A 14678-nucleotide genomic window follows, 5' to 3' on the forward strand; every position below is an offset into this window, starting at 1 on the left:
CTCAAGCTCCCAGGCCTCTGGTAGAGGACCCGAGCTTGAAGGATAAACCGCCCACAGGGGCGTGCTGGTTGTTTTTTTTTTTGTTTTTTTTAATATTAGTGGTTTGGGGATCTGACTAGGATGCCTCCTGACAGTCCTGGGTATGCCCCTGGAGAGGTTATATCTCATAGCTTGATGGGGAACATGTCAGTGTCCCCCCGGATGAGCTATAGGAGTTGGCTGGAGTGATGAATGGATTAATATGACTATGGGTTTTTTTGTTTTGGCCCTCCTGCCTCCTTCAAATTCAACTGGTCGATATCCAGCCTTTGTAAGTGTTCCTCTTCTTATGAGAATGTGAGGCCAGATTTATTGTTGTACACAGTTTGAAAGTCTTCATGTCTGTCTCACTTCATGATGCAGCAGAAGGAGAATAGTGTTGTTTTGTGTTCCCTCAGCAGATGATGTGATGATGGAAACGGTGGTGGAGGTGTCTACAGAGTGTGGACCCATGGAGGAAGAGAGCTTCCCCATCCCTCCTGGCTGTGAACCTGTAGCCAAGAAGAAGAGAGGAGGTCAGTGTCAGCACAGCTCACCTGTTGTCACCTTTTATTTTGTTTGCTGATGTTCAGTTTTTCATTCTAAAGCTGTACAACTGTAAAGCAACAGTAGGCAGCTCTCTATTTAAAGCATGAAGCTGTGTTAGTACAAACGAGGTAGTTCAGTAAAGACAACTTCCTCTGAAAGCTGCCGTATGCCAAGATTTGTTCCAACTTATGAGTGGAGTAAGGTAACATAAAGTATGAAAAGTCAATCAGCTCAACAGACAATGTGGCAGAAGAATAAGCTCGATCTATGTGTGGGTTTGTACAGGTGGACGTAAGGCTAAGACACACCAGCCTTCTTCCAACGGCTCCTTCGATCTGGGCATCAAGAAGAGGCCAAGAGAGGGAAAAGGTCTGTAGCTGCTCTCTGCCTGTAGACAGCTCCTGTCTCTGTTAGCTGCTAGCCTAGAATGACTGGATATAACCCAGATACAGTATTTTCCCACTTTATGATTTTTGCATATTTGTCTTACTTAAAGGGAGCTGCAGCTACCGATTAAATGTTAGTGGAAGGCAAAAGAAAAAATAGTTGTGACAGTATTTTATCTCCTGGGTAAGCTGTCTGTGTTTATTTGTGCTAGTGAACGAGTATGTGTTGTTGTAACCTTATACATGCACATTTAATAACATTCTGATGGTGTAAATGTTCATCAAGGTAGTAATAGCTAATGGGTTAGCTGCCAACTTCAGCACGCTGCCAAATGTAACCGGCTAAAGCCTAACCTGTTGCCAGACAGGCACTTTGCACTTTTGAACATCTGTAAAACCTGTAACTCTGGTACCATTTGCTCAATTGACAGAATTTCAGGGCTTCCTAAAAGCAGCGACTCTGGTCTTTTTAGTGATATTAGCATAATTACGGTATTCCCAGGCACGTCACAGCAGACAAAGGTTGGTTGAGTGGAGACAGTGAGTGTAATAGGGCTCTGCAGAAAACAGATATTTCTCTCACCCCAACCAATCACAGCAGATGGCCCCGCCCCTCCCTGAGCCTGGTTCTGTCGGAGGTTTCTTCCTGTTAAAAGGGAGTTTTTCCTTCCCACTGTTGCCAAAGTGCTGCTCATAGGGGGTCATATGATTGTTGGGTTTTTCTCTGTATGTTATTGGATCTCAATATAAAGCCCTTGAGGCGTGTTGTTGTGATTTGGGCTGTATATAAATAAAATATAATTGAATTGAAAAAAATGTAATATTTTAGAAGAGGTTGGAGTTCCCTTTGTTTGTTTGTTGTTGTTGTTTTTTTTGGGGGGGGGGGGGTTCTGTTTGGACTGACCTAAACCCAACAGGAGCTCTCACCAGTTAAACATGGTATAAAGCTATGCTAACAGTCCATCTGCATATTTTAACTCCTTTAGCTTTACTGTAGATTTTTGCTGTGTAAAGCCAGGGTGTATGCAAGCACCTACATGCTTCACTTTTCTTCATGTCAGAGTTTGTTGATCAGGTGTTTTGATGAAGGACCATCTTTTTCCAGTAAAGTGCTCTGGTCCAAACCAGTTGATGAGTGTGTAAGTTTTTCCCTGTGGTTTGGAGAAAAATGTGACTCCAAGCAAATCAAAATGTGACTAAAAACCATGTGACAATGTTCAGTCTGCTCATTGGCCGGATGTGCAAGAGCAAAAAGTAAATATAGGAAAAAATACGTTATGTGACACATCTGTAGTACAGATACAACCACTGAAAACTGCCACTTCAGCCATCAGCTGACATCAGCCGATTAGAGCCCCCCTATTTAACCTTTGGTAGTTTCCACTATAAACACGCCCCTTTCACTCAGTTGCAGAGTGTGACCAAGAGATGGTGCTTTAAAAAAACAACAACCTTGGATTATTTTCACAGCCCACTGTGTTGATTTGAGGCTATATAAATCAAACTGAATTATATTACACATTATTTTGATAACTTTCATGAAAACCTCTTCACCCATTAAAGGATAACAACTTAAGTTTTGAAAATATAAAATAAATAAAACTTTACACTCAGTTTGACCATTCAGACATTTACACTGACCAGCGTTCGACCAGCGTTCGACCAGCGTTCGACCAGCGTTCGACCAGTGTTAACGTGATAGATGTCTGTGGGTGTGCAGCTGTTATCAGCTGGTTGGCCTGGGTCTTTGGAAATGTGAGAAAACTACTGAAGCATCCTCATGGTGTCTTCACAAAAATGGGACATTAGAAGACTACCAAAAACAGCAGTCTACACTATGTGAAGACCATAAATTTAAGGTTACATATTTGATATTCAGTTATTTTTGTTTCTGTTGAAACATTGAGTTTGTTTCAAGGAGGCGAGCACATGCTCTCACAGTTACCTCAGATGTCTGAGTTTTCATGAACGCAGCGCTGCCTGGAAACTGTTTCTCTTACTGAGCTGACATAAATTAATGTTCTGGCTTATCAGATCATTCGTCAAGTAGAAATTACTTCTATATTGTTAAGTTACACTCTGTTATCACTTCAACGTGATGTCACAAAGTCTGCAGATGTAGTAACAACAGTTTTAGTAACTCTGGGCCGGATTTTAACAGTAATGCGAAACTTTTTGTGAAACAATTTTGTGATTAATTTTTCTTAAAGGACAAAACGCATCAACGGCATTCGGTAAGCTGAGGCAGTCATTGCAGCAGGGTGCAAGATGCTAGCAGGGAACGCATACATGGACCGGCGTTCTGTAGTCCGTACTTCACATCCAACACTTCATTGTTCTTGGTGATGTAAGCTTGGATGCAGCTGTTTGGCCATAGTAACCCATTCCATGAAGCTCGCTATTCACTGTTCTCGAGCCAGTCTAAAGGTCATATGAAATTTGAGCTCTGTAGCGATCGACTATCCAGGAAGTTGGCGCCTCAGCATCTGCTGACAGCACTTCTTTGATTTTACGTGGCCTGCCACTTTATGGCTGGGTCGGTGAAACACAGGCACTATGACTAAGCACATATATCCCATCCACTGTAGCAACTATAGAAATGTGCAATTAACAGCAAGCACAATATGATCACAAACCCTTCACCGAGGCAGCTTGTTATTTTCATGTACATCACCAGGTTTGTAGTAAAAACAAAAATGCATTTTGGGTCAATTTGAAATGTAAAAGTAAGGTTGCAGGTCAGATGTGACGTTTGGGTGAAAAATGTAGAATTCCCATGTACCAGGATCTTTCCCTAAGCGCTGCAAAGGAAGGAGAATTTTAAGACCTTTTCACCTTATTCTACCTTGAAGAGGTCAAAGGTGCATGCATGACCACACTCCACATTCCCTACACATTTCATCAGCATTCATTCAAAATCTTTAAGCTGTTGTATTTAAAGAAAGAATGAGAAACATACCAGCTTTACCCAAACCAGCCTGGGTGGCTCGCGCTAGCTCTACCAGCATAATAATGTGGTCAAATACCACAGAAGTACAAAATATATCACTTGTAGGGTAATGTGGATAGCAAAAAGGATATCAACACTTTACCGTACAAGTGTCTTTCTTATTGGTGAATATCAGAGGCAGATCTTTATGATGTTCTGTTTGGGCCTCCTAGACGAGTCGTTGATGTGCTCTTTGAGTAATTTCAGTCACTGCATCGATCTATCAGCCTGGTCTATCAGGTTGGAAAAGCTTGCAGTCAGGTGCAGTAGTGCCATTTATGAAGGCGGGTAAATCGATTTTACACCAGGTCATGTTGGCTGTTTTTAACAAATGAAACAAAAAATGTTGAATGAGGTCGGCTGAATGAATTTCCTTTGGTTGCTTTTGAATAATATAAAAATAAAATAAAAACACGGGACTGAGACAGGCGTCACCAATAATAATAATAATAATAATAATAATAATAACAATAATCTGCACTAGTCTTTGAACTTGACTGCTTTTCTGCATTTTCAGGACCTCAGTGTTGAAAGTCCGTGTATCATGTGCTCCCCACAGGTAACACCACCTACCTCTGGGAGTTTCTGCTGGAGCTTCTGCAGGATAAGAACACGTGTCCCAGATACATCAAGTGGATGCACAGAGAGAAGGGCATCTTCAAACTTGTTGATTCAAAGGCTGTTTCTAAACTGTGGGGTAAACACAAAAACAAGCCTGACATGAACTACGAGACTATGGGCCGGGCCCTAAGGTGAGCTGTTTTGCTCCATGAGCACATCACAGTCTGCAATCGTGATTTACCAGGACACGATGATTAAAGACATATCAGACGCAAACAGACAGAAAGACCAAATAATGACTCACAATTATTTTATGAACTCAGAGGGAAAGTAGTTTATGTTTTTACTCTCTGACATGAGTTTTGACCGCCTATCCTGATGTTCTGGAGAGTTTATACTCCATGTGTTGTTCCTGTATAGGTATTACTACCAGCGTGGCATCCTTGCCAAAGTTGAGGGTCAGCGGCTGGCCTACCAATTTAAAGACATGCCCAAAAACATTCGAGTGATCGATGATCACGAGGAGGCAGAGGAAGTGGAGGACAGCGAGACCGTGGTGTCCAGTCAGAATCTGGCTCGCCAGCAGGGCCAGGCCACCCTGGGCGCTACGTCTCTCACCACCTCCCAGCCTCAGCAGACCTACGTCACTGTCATCCCCAGCAACACCACCACCAGGTCAGACAGACATGTGCTCATTTAGTCTTCCTGTGACTTCCATGTGATTGTCCGACTCTAAACAAATACATACATTAAGGCTAATTTTCACTACTGCTCTACAGAACTGTCAAAGACTGTTTTAGGGGAAACCTTGTGCTGTTTGATCAGATCATGAACCTCTGGTCTTATACAGGAGAAATGATCTGTTTGGATGTGGTGCACTGAGGATCACATGCTTCAAGTTTATATGATCAGCATTGAGCACATTTAGTGTGGATCCTGACATGTTGTGTATGTGTGGTGATTTTATTTATTTATGTATTCAGTGTTTACCTTTTTGCTTGTCTATCCCTGCAGGCCCATCCGAGCTATGCCAGTGGTCATGACCAACTCGCTAGGTCAAATGGCGTTAAACTCTCCACCCATCCTCACAACTACCACAGGAGTCCCAGTGACTGTAGCGAGCACCTCTGCTAGCACTGCCCCTAAACTTGTGATCCAGGCACTGCCCACCATGCTTCCTGCTGGGACAAAAGCAGGAGAGAAGATCACCATCATCACAATCCCAGCCAACCAGCTGGCAACGCTCATGCAGGCCAACCCATCAGGCCAGGTCACGCAACTCATCCAGGCCAAACCTGTCACTGCACAGCTAGCGCAGGCCGCCATCAAACCGCAGCTCATCCTGGCCAAACCAGCCACAATGGCTCAGGCGCTGCCGCAGATGTCTGTCCAGTCTCACTTAGCCTCCACCAAAAGCTCCATTCAGCCCCCAAAGCGTGACGCAGTACAATCAGACGTGGCAGCAGAGGCCCTGCCCACCTCCAGCTCGCCGGCAGTGTCAGTGGAAAAACTATCATCCTGAGAGCCAGGGTCCCCGAGGGGGTTTGGTGTGGAGAGGGATGTACAGAAAGTGACTGTGGACACTACTGAGGAAGTGCAGGGAACATCCCACACCACCTCCTCCTGACACATAACTGAGCTTCTCCCTTATTGGCTTAGACCGTCCGACCGACGCTGGTCTCTAGGGAGACACTTTGACTATCTGGCTGCTGAAGCCTCGCAGAGGACGAAAGGGACTGTTAGACATACACATCGGTGGTTCACAGCTCAGAAACGTGGGCGGCCTTAGATCGTAAATGACAAGTTGTTTTTGTAATCAAAGCTAACATAAGAGGCTAGCAGGACTTTATTGTAAACGGAAGCTTAAAAAGGATTTTTGATACTCGACGAGTATGTATCAGTACACATGTAGTTTGAATTCCTCTGTAGCCCCTTTCACATTTGGGTTACAGACTTTAAGACTGTAAAACTTTAAATGGCAGAGTAAGTGGGGGGCATTGCTTTAGACACATTCACAATGACTGAAACTGGCGCTTGTTTCAGGCTTTCATGGGTCGTCTGCAGAGCTCTCCTGAACTCAACAGGACTGTCACTATTTCCCACTGTTATCCTCTTTTTTTACTGTCCCTAGAGTGGGGGTCAAGGATATCTGCATCCAGAAAAAAGAACTGATTGTGTGCTCCGCAGAAGTATATTATGATTTTTTTCTTGTACTCTCAGTGTATTGAAGTAGATTTTACTGAAATATGTATAAAACAAATGTTAATTCAGAATGTCTGGAGTGGGTTCATTTAACCATCTGAACAGTAGCTTAGTGGTTTATTAAAAAGCTCTGATGGACACCAGGTCCACAGAAAAATGCTCCTGCTCACCCTACAGATTCAGTTCAGTGTCCGTGCACAAAGTATAACATGACTCCTATTAGTTTACCTAGGAAGTAGCCCAATATGTGAAAAATCTACAACCAGCTCTCATATTTTATACACAGAAGTGTACTGCTGTTGGTGTTGTCAGTGTCAATAACTCCTGGGTCTGAAAGATGAAGCCAGTACTGCCAAGAATGCAGTTTTTCCAATGACTACTTGAGGCTGGCTGTAAAAGTGAGTCATGCTTATCCAGCAAATGAAATTAGTTGGGGAGAAAAGTCGTCAATGAACAGTAAGTGGGTAAAGTCATTCCAGGCTTCTAATTGGTTCTAAAAGGATCTTGTTGGGTAATTCATATTTCCTCTCCTGCTCTTCAAAGCAAATGACAGGTTTCAGGTCTGTGTAGGTTCACATCAGTTCTGCACATCATCTGGAAACTCGAGGCCTCTCATCTCAGCAGCTGGACTGTTGACACACGTTGGTTCAACGATCTCATGTTGATTCTTGCAGCCAGCAGAATCAACAAAGTAGTTTGTCTGGCAGTGTTTCAAAGTCTTTGGTTGTCCATCTTGTGCCCTCTTTGGTGGCGACCCTGTTTCTCCAAAGACTGGCTGGGCCCTCCCTTAGAGATGGGGTGAGGAGCTTGGCCATTCAGGAGGGCCTAAAAGTAGAGCTGCTACTCCTCCACGTTGAAATGAGCCAGTTAAAGTGGTTCGGGCACCTGACAAGGATCCTCCTAGGCGAGACCCCGGTGCAGACCCAGGACATGCGGGAGACATATCTCTTGGCTGGCCTGAGAACGCCTTGGTGTTCCCCAGATAAGCTAGAGGAGGTGACTGGGGAGAGGGAGGGAGGCCTGGGCCTCTCTGCTTAGGCTGCTGCCCCTGTGACCTGGCTCTGGATAAGCAGCAGAAAATGGATAGAATGGAGCGTAAAGATTAGAGTTTATTAGTCTTGGCAGTCAAATTCACTTTTTATTATGGCAAACAAAGTCCACACACATGGCAAAAAGCAGGCAAATATCTCACTCAAGATGCTGTTTGAGGATACACAATGTATTCCCTCCCCCTATGCCTCCATGCTGCGTCCTACACCAGCCTATGGGGCTCCAGCTACTAAAGTGTGACAGTAGTAGTGCACTTCCTGCAGACAAAGGATGATTAGGATCTCCTCTAGAATCAGGCACTTCCTTTCAGGCCACTTGAAAACATCCAGTGGACAGTAGATGAAGCCATCCTTCAGCTCACCAAGAGCTGAAAGAAGTAGATCTTTCTTTAGTGCACATTATTTCAGTGCCACACTCCTGCAGCTAAAGGAAAACTAATAGATTTTTAAAAAACAATAAATCTGTAACACTTGGTGATGAAGAGTCACAAAGTCAGTGGTTATTATGCTTCATTCACTAAGCTGACAGGCGAAGGCATTGCACTAAAAAAAGAAAAAGAAAGAAATTGTTAATTATAATTATATAATTAATTATAACCTGATGACTGTTGAGAAAAATATATTGTTAAACTAAGTTTTATCTTTTATTATCAGTGCAGTTTTGAATCCTCTGACTGTTTTTACATTATTTTGTTTTCAACAATTAACATTGATGAATTTTAGCTGAAATATTCCTCAAGTGGCATGTGAAGTATGGAGGGCCAGGAGTGCCAAAATTGATTAATCAAATGCACCATTAAATAATTAATTAATTCTTTCATTAATTAATTATTGACATGTTTAGTAAGTTATTTAATGATATATTAATTAATGAACACAGGCGCAGGGCCAGGAGTGCCAAAATAAATAAAATATATTTTATTTGTCAGACCCGCCCACCAAAGTCAGGGGGCGGGGTTAAAGCTGATCGAGTCAAATCCATTGCTTTGCCTGGTGACCATTGTTTCAGTGGGTGTTTCTCAGCACCAACAACAGAAATTTGGAAACTAACAAAGCTCGCCTATACTTAAAATATCCTGTTTGTGTCTCACTAACTACACTTTTCATATTTTTTTAGCATGTAGTGGTTTAATCTTCAGATATCTGGTCAGTTTGTCAAGAGAGAGCCTGTTTGCAAAAGTACTCTGATGATTTCGGAGATGTCTGCCAAGCACAGTATCACTGTGACAGACCTGCTCGCCTCACAAGCAGTCAGGCGAGCACGGCTCCTGATACACCGCTGTCATAACCCTCGCTGACTGTCACCTCTGAGGCTGAACACTGACTTTATTTGAGGTTATATCTATCAGGTCTTTCTCCCCTGATGTTCGTATGAGTCATACTTGTTTCAGTCGCCAATTCTGAAGTAAAACTAACATTGAAAACATGTTTAAGGAGAAGTGAGAGCAAATAAATTCGATTAACATCTGATCTGTGTTTTTTGTTTTATTAATCAGCATGACCTGTGTATACAGTATAAACTATTAAAAGAGATGACGTTGGTGTTTCCGTCATGTAATGACTGAGTGCAGTCCAGCTGCTGTCCCAGAGTCCTGCACACCACGGAGCGACGTCAGCATATCCAGGATGTCTTTCTGTTTTCTGGCTTCACTGACCCTAACACTGGGACCAGGATAAAAGGTCACGCAAAGCTGGTTATCAGCTTTCTAACTCAACCCAGGGTTTGCCAGCGTGGGCACAGGAAAGTGTTGGCAGCATCAAACTAATCCAATGGTCAGCCATGAGTCTCATTCACAGCTCTTCCACAGAAAATGATCCTTAATACTGCCAACTTTTCCAGAGATGTGAAAACTGCAATATACAGAACATACAAATATACCAGTTGAACACAACAATGTTTCAAAAAGAGATGATTGCTTCAGTTTGTCGCAGATCAAAGTGGAATGAATGTGATTGGTTGAGCAGGTGTTCTTGCTTCGGTGTTATCCATCAGTGTAAGAGACTCAGCTGCAGATTAGAATCAAGCAGAATAACATTCATACATTTAATAAATCACCTTCCTTCCTACTGTCGCCAAAGCGCTTACTCATAGGGGGTCAAATGATTGTTGCAGTTTTCCTTGTACTATTTTAGGGTCTTTACCTTAAAATATAAGCTTCCAGTTCACCTCAGTGCTTCTTACCTTCAAAGTGCTTCATAACCTCATAACCTCCATATGTATCTGGTCTTCTCCACACGTGCTCACTGCTCTTCTTCAGCTTCCCTTCTGTCTGTTCCACCTGCTCCACTTCCACATCTCCGGACTACAAACTCTCTACTTGCAGCTTAAAACCATCTGTTCAGAACTGACTTCATCATGACTCCGTCTTAGTCTATTTTTACCTTGTTTAGCTTTTATGCTTACAGACTTGTTTTATCTTTGTCTACCTTATGTTTTTATTTTGGTGTACTAATGCAAAGGTTCCCAAAGTGTGGGGCCCGCCCACTTGGACACTGCTAGCATAATGGACAGGTTTCTGACGGGGCGCCCACACAAACGCAAAACAGGAGATGAAGCGTCGCTGAATATGTTTCCAAGCCAAAGACTAGAAAACATGGTGAAGCAACTCTCCCCTTTGGCTTCACCTGCACGAGTGCCGAGGTAGGTCTCCCTGCAGGGTTGGTCTTTCCTGCGTCGGGAGCAGCGCTGGGCTCTTCAAATCACAGACTAACAGGATCCCACAGCTGTTTATGTTTTTAAACCCATTTTGCACAGAGAGGCATTTGTTTTAAAAATGTATTGATAGCAATGTTGAATATTATTACACAGGAGAAAAAACAACTACATGTAAAATAATGACACCGTGACGCCTCTGCCTTTGTAAATGGAGGGACAGTAACATGAAGATTTTTCTTGTAAAACAAAGGGGGCCTAGCAAAAAGTTTGGGAAGCACTGTACTAATGTCAGGTGACCTCGAGGGTCTTTAAAGGCGCCTATAAATACAAAGTTTAATCATTGTTACTATTATTATAAATTGCTGTTGTAATTTGGCTCTGTATAAATCAAATTAAATCAATATCCATTATTTCTCAAGTTTTCTCTACTGGAGCTCAGGACACTGTGTTACACATCATTAATACTAACTGCACAACTACGACAATGACAAGCACACTTTTTCAGATTTATTCATATAGATCACTTTTCACAAAAGGTGTGTTACACAGGCTGTCGCAGCTTTAAGACAGCTAAGAACGTGAAAACAAGGACCAATAATCAAACACCATAAAGACTGAAAAGCATTTTAAAATCACCCAACAATAAGAAAACAGTCAATCAAAATCAGTGAAAGGTGAGTGTGACGGACCTGTGAAAGGCACTGACACCAAACACAGACGTTTTTGTCACACCAAAGAGGAAATGTGTGACGTGCCACGATGCTCTCACTTACAGCACAAAAAACTGTTGCTCTCAACCAGATTTGCTGCCTGCAACTTTGTCCACTTTCCAAAGACTGAAGGGCTTATTGGCACCAAACCAAAACAGTAACTGTAAAAATAGTCTGTTAAATATGTGGAGGCAGACAGGTAGATTAGGATGCAGTTTATGTGTTGTTGATATTTTATTCTGAATACTATAACGATCTCAAGCTGATTTATTCCCGTCCTCTCACAGATACTTTCTTTCACAAATGTTTCTAGAAAATAAAATAATTTCTAGCTATTATCAAACGCCGTAAACAAACCTGTTAAATCATTTCGGACTATGTTGTCAGTATGACTGCTAGTAGACCAACGGAGTAGATCCAGAAGGGATGAGATACACCATTAGAACTATTCAGCAAGCACTCGACCCGAGACCAGGACCCATTATTGGGCAGAGGATCCACTCCCAACGTCCAGCACATCAGATTATAGATGTCCACCGATCGGATTGGAGCTGCCCGAACATTCATCTTGAAGTCTAAAAGAAATGAAGCAAACAAACGTCTTTTAACCTAAGCAGAATAACAGCATCTGTACACCACAGCTAATGATGTTTTTCTCAGACAGCGTGACAATTCAGGTCAATTTGATTCAATTTAAGGATAATCAATATGTTTTTGGTATAGCTTCAATAAATCTGACAGCACAGCTCTTTTACAAAATATTTTCACTGAATAAACCTGAAGTTTCTACATAAGCTGACCTTTAGATGGTGAATGAAGAACACGAAGCATCATTCACCATGAGATCATGACTCATTACTGAAAATACTGCTGCACTGTAAACATGATGCATACATTCATGCACATGCACAGATCAGTCTGGTGTCTTTTACTCTGTATGCAATGTGTGTGTCTACAAAATGTCTTTGTTACCGGGTCCTGTTGCCAAGAAGAAGCCTCTCATGTCAATGAACTCATTGTCGTACCCATGCCAGCCATTTTGCCATGCGGACGCTTCCCCAGAGTCATTTTTCCAATAGGGGAGACTTGCCTTGTTCTGGAAAGGACGCAGATATAAACACAAACAAATGTAGGTGTCATAGATATATATTCATAATACAGTGTATGTGATACAGAAAAACTCTACATTACTGTATATGTGTGACATTCAAATCATTAAGGCAACATCATGTTCATTTTTAAGTCAGCACATGATGAGATTCAGAAGTATTCAAAACCGTGAGGAGAAACTTCGAGCTGCAGGTTTGACAGGATGCAGCAAGAAAGCCAGATGTCAGAATAAGACACAGAGGCTCGTCTGGGCCATGAAACACCGACACTGGACTACTGAAGACTGGAAGAAGGTTTTATGGATGATGGATCAACATTTGAAATCTTCATGCAGGATCTTTGTACGCCGTGGAGTAGGTGAAAGTTCCACAGTGTGTGGCATCAACGGTCAAACATGGAGGAGGAAGTGTGATGGTCTGGGGCTGTTTGCTGATCCAGGGTCAGTGACTGGTACAGAGACGCTCCCTGAACCAGAACAGCTACCACAGCATTCATGCAGCACCATGCAGGACCCTCTGGTATGCACCGAGTTGGTCAGGGCTTCATCCTACAGCAGGATAAAGACCCCACACAGTCCAAGCTGTGGCAGAACCACCTCAGGAACAAAGAACACGATGAGCTTGGAAACATGGAGGTCCAGCACAGTCTCCAGACTTAAACCCATCGAGCTGGTTTGAACTGGACAGAAGAGCGAAAGCAAAGCAGCTACAAGGTCCACATTCATGGGAACGTCTGCTCCAGATGTGGGAGAAGATTTGATTTGTGTTGTAGAAAGAATTTTTTTTGATGGAAGAAGTCGTCTGATTGGAGCAGAGATGAAACATGAGCCGGACACCAGACTGTGGAAACCAGGAGCCAAGTCTAAACTGCAGCTCCTCCCCAATTTTTTAACCAATCACATTCATTCTTGTTTGTACCATAATATACAAGCTTTGTTCACTTGGGAGTTGCACCCTCTCTTTGTCTGGAATACTGGACAACGGGAGAGGGAGAAACACAAGGGAAGTCAACACAACTAACAACAGGTGCCAACAGTCAGGAAAGACGGTGGAAAACTCACCCAGAAAGAAATACTGTACAGTCACAGACTTTACATGAAACCTTTGGCAGGCATGAATACACAAGACAGAGATGAAATAAACATAAACCAAAACACAAGGACACAAAAACTATAAATGATTAGAAGAGACAAAGTAACCAAATGTTTCTAAAGACGCGTAAAACAATTCAAGACAGAATGAACAATACAACCCTGGGACCATGCTGCTGTGTAGTATATATGATCTATATAATGCAAAATAACAGCAAGTTCAGATCAAGGAAGATTGTCCATTACCGGAGCGATAAACCATCCTGGCTCAGCCACTAGTGTAAGGGGGGAAACAAACTTTCCTTTCTTGTAATGGAATCGTTCAGGGATCTCTTCTCTGGCATAGACACCCATGTTAGGGACCTCAGACAATCTGGCAGATACCTGGAATATTAAACAAAATGAGAAGCAGTGTTTGACCCCGTGTTTGCTGTTTTTTGCACTTTTCATTGTTGTGATCTCGCTCATCGATTTATGTTCCTGGTCTCTATTGGTTCAGTTCAGTCTCTTGTGCTTATGAATTTTCTGTCAGTATTAAGTCTCTTTTTGTGTAAGTCAGACGACTTTAGGCGGTTTGACTTCCTCTTGTCCCTGAGTCCTTTCGTCCCCGTAGTCTCCCCAGCCTGTGCATCTCTCACTCCCTCTGTATCATGTCTGTCGTGTGTTTGTTATTCTCTTCCAGTGTCAAGTGTGAGTGTCTTGTCTCTGGGTATCTGTCTCTGTTCTCGCTGTGTTTCCTGTCTTAGACCGTCCTCGTCTCATGTGCTTTGTGTCCACTTTTGCTTCCGCTGTTTTGTTACATCTGTTTGTTCCAGCTGTGTTCCTCTGCTGTTTCCACTCTCCTCATCACCTGTCTGTGTATTTTCTGGTCCTTTTCACTTTGTACCTTTCCCCAGTGTTTCCCAGCTCCTTGTCCCTCCTTGTATTTTGCTTCATTCAGTTCCTGTGATCTGAAAGCTTAAATTTCCTTCGTATTTGTATCTGGACATTGAGCCACATAAATGGCTTGCCTTTGGTTAAGATCTGGTCTCCACAGCTGCCGGTTTAACTCATTGATCATATGCCGTACGGTCGGAGAGCAGTAGGCCCAGGTTTGAATCTGACCTGCGGCCCCTGGTACATGGACAGGGGAGCGAGAGAGGGGAAACACAGCACTGTCTTATTCCAATAAAGGCTGAAAGGCAAAAAAATAAATGTGGTCTCCGTGCATCTGCATTTGGATCCTCTCTGTTTAACACGATCTGCATCCCACACATCTTGACAAAAGTAACATGACAGTGATAATAATTCTTCTCAAATACTCTTAAGGTTCTCCCTCACACACACACACACACACACACACACACACACACACACAC

The 14678-nt window shown here is 42.8% G+C and overlaps 2 protein-coding genes across 4 annotated transcripts in view; one reads left to right on the forward strand and one right to left on the reverse strand.

Annotated features, from left to right (window-relative positions):
- elf2a (E74-like factor 2a (ets domain transcription factor)) overlaps positions 1-6773 on the forward strand; it is a 13523-nt gene extending 6750 nt beyond the window's left edge. The window contains exons 5-9 of one of the 2 annotated variants that reach the window (XM_005944934.3): positions 438-554; positions 853-936; positions 4502-4694; positions 4924-5178; positions 5518-6773. In XM_005944934.3, coding sequence (XP_005944996.1) covers positions 438-554; positions 853-936; positions 4502-4694; positions 4924-5178; positions 5518-6025 — 1157 coding nt within the window. In that variant the 3' untranslated portion in view covers positions 6026-6773. The remainder of the gene's footprint in view (positions 1-437; positions 555-852; positions 937-4501; positions 4695-4923; positions 5179-5517) is intronic. The other variant, XM_005944935.3, reaches the window with a different exon arrangement.
- Positions 6774-10895: 4122 nt separating this feature from the next.
- enpp6 (ectonucleotide pyrophosphatase/phosphodiesterase 6) overlaps positions 10896-14678 on the reverse strand; it is a 34605-nt gene continuing 30822 nt past the window's right edge. The window contains exons 6-8 of one of the 2 annotated variants that reach the window (XM_005944932.3): positions 13567-13704; positions 12093-12216; positions 10896-11695 (exon numbers count right to left, since the gene is read on the reverse strand). In XM_005944932.3, coding sequence (XP_005944994.1) covers positions 11496-11695; positions 12093-12216; positions 13567-13704 — 462 coding nt within the window. In that variant the 3' untranslated portion in view covers positions 10896-11495. The remainder of the gene's footprint in view (positions 11696-12092; positions 12217-13566; positions 13705-14678) is intronic. The other variant, XM_005944933.3, reaches the window with a different exon arrangement.

Source organism: Haplochromis burtoni, unplaced genomic scaffold (genome assembly GCF_018398535.1).
Source record: "Haplochromis burtoni strain Fernald_Lab_line unplaced genomic scaffold, NCSU_Asbu1 Contig_413, whole genome shotgun sequence".
NCBI lineage: Eukaryota > Metazoa > Chordata > Actinopteri > Cichliformes > Cichlidae > Haplochromis > Haplochromis burtoni.